The sequence below is a fragment of the Schistosoma mansoni genome, chromosome 3 (assembly GCF_000237925.1).
Source record: "Schistosoma mansoni strain Puerto Rico chromosome 3, complete genome".
NCBI lineage: Eukaryota > Metazoa > Platyhelminthes > Trematoda > Strigeidida > Schistosomatidae > Schistosoma > Schistosoma mansoni.
Genome location: NC_031497.1, coordinates 1,588,104 through 1,593,178, shown reverse-complemented (window position 1 = coordinate 1,593,178; position 5,075 = coordinate 1,588,104). Strand labels below are relative to the sequence as shown.

The window sequence follows — 5,075 nt, the reverse complement described above, 5'->3', positions numbered from 1 at the left end:
ATCTCCAATACTGATAATAATAATAATAATACTATTAATAGTAATGGTAATAATAACGAGAATAGCACGAATGATATCCACCCTAAAAATAAGATTCAGAAAAAAGAAGAAAAACAAGAAAATCATTGTAGTCAAGGGAAAGATTTTAAAAAAATATTAAATTTCAATAATGTAAATACAAAAATTGATAAAATAAAAACTTGTCAATTATGGTTTAATTCTATGAATAGTTTAAATATACGACAAAAATTATATAATTTATATAAAACTAATTATATAATGAAAAATTATTGTCCAAATATGGAAACTATTAAAATGAATGAAGATTATTCATTGAATAATATCAATATTGTAAATAATAATAATAATAATAATAGTAATGGTAGTAGTAGTGATAGTAATGGTAGTATGAATAATAATAATAATAATGATACTGTTAATAATGATCCGAATAATATCAATAATCTATCGATACCTTCAAATTCTGCCTTAGATGCTTTAATTCATATGACCACATCTACAATGCAACAATTAAAACATGATGGTGATTTCTCAGGTAATTATTGAATCAAATTTCTTTTTTCATTGAAAATAATCATTCAATTATAATCTTATATCAAAAAATTACAGATATATCTTATTGAAGTTATTCTTATTATTATCTAAACTCATAAATATTGGTACAAAGTGACATAAGATATACATGCGCTACGCGAATCTCATTTGATTTGTGTGAGGGCTGTGATACTGCCCGAGTACACAAACCGAAGCAGGTGGTTTCCTTAGGGGGCCACACCCGGAGCCATTGACCTAAAGATCTGATCCACAAGGCAGTGGAGCATCGTGAGGAGATACAGTCCAGTGGTAGCCGGTGATCAACGATTGATTCATACTCCATTTGTTCCCTCAGGATAATGGAGTCCATGTGCACCATTGGTTTGGAATTAGGATTTTCCGACTCCCCTAGGTGAACTTTCCGTGTCCACCAACCCGGTTAAAGCGCCGAGCATTTGCTTTTCGTCCTCTCAATTTCGTAAACAACATCTGTGATACGAGAAGGCAATGAGTAGGACTTCCCTGTTAGAGGCTATATACGCGTGGCCATGTGAGAGCATTTGGAGAGGGAGAGCGGACTCTTCCCACTCTCGGCCGTACCAGGGCATTTGGAGGCATCTTATTGAAGAGTATAAAATAGCATGAATTCTAGGTAATGTAGGGTTTTCTATCGATTACATTCAACCGAGTAACATGAAAATATGTTCCATGAAATGTTAAATTAGTTAGACTAGAGATAAGACTATATGTTGATTAATACAATTCAATCAGTACTAAAGGAGTAGACAGATATAATATTAACATAATTATCTATTTTTGTAAGATCATAACGAGCAGAAATTTGAGTTTCTGATGTTATCACAACTTAATTTAAACTACATGTTCAGAATAAACAAACAAATAATCGGATTAAATCAACACAGAATTAAATAGTAAAAAGTAAAATTAAGTTCAGTCATCTGGAGAATAGGTTTATTTTTAATAGTTGAATTCATGAGTCGATCTAAACTAGACTACCATTTGAAAACATGGTAGCAGTTGACGGCCATTTCATTTTAATGTAGAAATCCTTAGCAGTTAGACATTAACACCATTGGGTGCCAGCTCAGTGGTCTAGATGTTAAGTGTTCTCGCGTGAGATAGAGGATCCTGGGTTCAAGTCCTATGTGATAGGTCATGGATACTCACTGCTGAGGAGTCTCATACTAGAACGAAACGACCTTCCACTACTTCCAGATTTTCAATGTTGGTGTTGCATGTATGAATGATAGATGAAGTTCTACTATCTAGGATGATACTACTAATTAAATGAACTTTTATTTTTAATGATTAGTTAACTTGGTGACTAAAATTACTATTTATTTTTGGCATCATTTAGCTAATTAAACTAAATATATAAATGCTTATGACATATTCTACATGGATATTTAGTTGTTACATTTGTCTTAAGAATAGTTTGTCATTAAAATTTCAATGTTTGATGAATAATAAGTAAATATAATATGGGTTTTTTGCAAAGATTTCATTTTATTCTATGATCTATCATCGATAGTGATTTAAATATCATCTTCATAGACAATGTCAAGTTGTAACTAGGATATCTACATTCATATTATGTTAATTGGAAATCTTTTTAAATTCTCATTTATCTTCTATTCAATCATGAGTAATGAGGGTCAAAAAGACAGTGATAAACTTTTCTAGCCGTAAACACATAGTTATATACAGCTCCCAACTGCCCTAGTACAGCTGAGGGTGAGGAGAGTCAGCTATCCCTCCCCAGATGCTCTCAGATAGTCATGTATATACAGCCACTGTCACGAAGGTCCTACTCACTGCCTTCTCGTCACAACGGTGCTCTCTACGAAATTGAGATGATGAAAAGTGAACGTCCGGAGCTCTAACCGAGTGGGTGGATATGGACGATCCACATGGTGGAGTTAGAAAACCCTGATTGCAAACTAATGGTGCACATAGGCTCGACGATCCTGAGAGAATGAATGGCGTATGAACCTATTGTTGGTGCCTTCTTGTACCAGTTTTTATATGTTTAGATAAATTATATACATATATACAGCAAAAACCATAAGATATCTAATTTATAAGTTCATGAGAAATTTGCCAGGTCCCTTTTAAAATCTCAGTTCAATTGTCTAATCCAATAAACCCTTTAACAGAATCCACTGAAACTTTTATTCTTATTAATTGTTGATTACTATCATCCCAATTGCCTTATTAACAATGAATGCACAATTCGCGAAAATTTCATTCTCTTTCACCCTTTTATTCTATTAATTAATATAATTTTATTAAATGTTGCTCTTGTTGTAAGGAATAGTGTCAACTTTCACTATGAGACGTTATAACTCTTCTATATGAAAACTTTTCAACCGTCAGGGCAGAATTAGAAATAGTTTAAATGATTTCTTTAGTGGTTGGTGTATTTTTAATAAGGGTCTTCATTAAAAGAGAGAGTTATTGAAATCCAAGCCCAATAGTTCATCATTCATTCAGTCTTGTGATCTTAATTAATTTGTTACAGTTTAACCACATCGGGATTATGGTTACTTACTTACTTTCGCCTGTTACTCCCAATGGAGCATAGGCTGCCAACCAGTGTTCTCCCACTCACTCCGTCCTGGGCCTTCCTTTCTAGTTCTATCCAGTTTTTGTTCATTCTTATCATGTCTATCTCCATTTCTCGGCGTAATGTGTTCTTTGGTCTTCCTATTTTCCTTTGGCCTTCAGGATTCCATGTGAGGGCTTGTCTTGTGACTCAGTTGGGTGACTTTCTCAATGTGTGTCCTATCCACGGGATTACAGTAGTTACGCATAAACAGTAGTGAAAAATAGGTCTACCGTTCCGTGAATTTATTCAAACTAAAAATGAAAACCATTATATACTGATTTAAAAGTTAATCAAAACCTGAAGATTTTTGGTTCAATCCAATACTAAAATAAAACATCTTTCCTGTACTTCCTGCTTTCTAATGGTTTTGTAACTTAGGTCAGCCTATAACTTAAACCCTAAAAGATATTTAATGTAGTTCAAAGGTTTATTTATTTACTGTCATTAGTTAAATAGGTAATGTATAATCTTGTATAGTCTATGTTGAAGGGACTTATAGACAGTTTCCAGTCCACTAATCACATCTTTCATCAATGCATGAACAATATATTATTCTATTTTAAAATAACATGATTTTCATACACCTCCAATCATCAAAGTAAATTTACACTATGTCATTAAATCTAGATAATATGTATAATCTATTGAATATCCTCAACTGACAAGAAATTGTCTTTGAAATTATTCAACCGTCTAGTATGTTAGTGAACAGTACAGTTCTGCTTTATGTTTTCTAGTTGTCAGTAGTAAAGATTATTAGTTGTCAATTCATTCAAATAAATTACCTATGCTAAATCTATTCTAATACATTCAATTTCATTCAGAGTGAAGCTTTGATTCATCTATCTATCTATCTATCTATCTATCTATCTATCTATCTATTTACCTACCTACCTACCTACCTAACTACCTATCTATCTATCAATATATATACGCTACAAATTGTTTTAATTATCATTATACATCTATATTCTATTATATGAAAAGAATTTCTATCAAATATTAATATTGACAAAATAATCAGTGAAATTAATCAGAAATTACTTGACAACATTTTTAAGAATATAGGACTACTCAGTAGTCACTTCATTGTACAAGCTAGTGGCTATCAGAGCTCAGTAGCTAATTGGATAATGAGATGGCGTTTGAAGTGATAGGCACGGAATTCGAGTCTCGGAGTGGACATCAACTCTAGAATGCAAGTATATCCAGCTGACGATTCCCAAATAAGACGAAATGGGCGTCCTGGATTTAACTGCTAGCCACCATCCATCTTTGCTACTCAATAGTAGTTATACATGATTCTATCATTCATTGGACCATAGAACCCTATTGAGCCTCGTAATTAAAAAATAATTACTGATATTTGAAAATGCCTTTTGAAATGATCTTTTAATAAAACATCTATTATATTAAATACTTTAGAAATAATTAAGAAAATTTAGCAAGTGACCAGAAAAAAAGAAGACTTCAAGTTGTTTTCCATGTAGACTGGTATCTGACTTTCAACAAAAACACTTATAAATTCACTTAGTATTGTTTGTTTGAATCTTCCCATTGATGCTTAGGACTGCAACCAGTCAGTCTCTAATTGGAATATGTGCATACTGTGCATATTTCCTCGATATAGCCATAATTCACAAGCATCCTAAGCGAAGATGGATAGTGGCTAGCAGTGGAATCTACGACGCGCGTTTCATCCTATTTGGGACTCGTCAGCTGGACATACCTGCATTTCGGAGTTGATGTCCACCCTGGGACTCGAACCCAGTACCCTCTCTTCAAACGCCATCGTATTATCCACTCAGCTACTGAGTCCTGATAGCCACTTGTGCAATGGGGTGAAGTTTGAATTCACTTAGTATTGTTTGTTTGAATCTTCCCATTGATG

General features: G+C 33.1%; 1 protein-coding gene across 1 annotated transcript in view; it reads left to right on the top strand.

Moving 5' to 3' along the window:
* Positions 1–507: 507 nt before the first annotated feature.
* Positions 508–5,075, top strand: part of Smp_158000 (putative homeobox protein) — a gene marked incomplete at both ends in the record, with an annotated part of 26,462 nt that continues 21,894 nt past the window's right edge. Inside the window, one exon of the mRNA XM_018798855.1 lies at positions 508–556. Within this exon, the coding sequence (XP_018650702.1) occupies positions 508–556 (49 nt within the window). The remainder of the gene's footprint in view (positions 557–5,075) is intronic.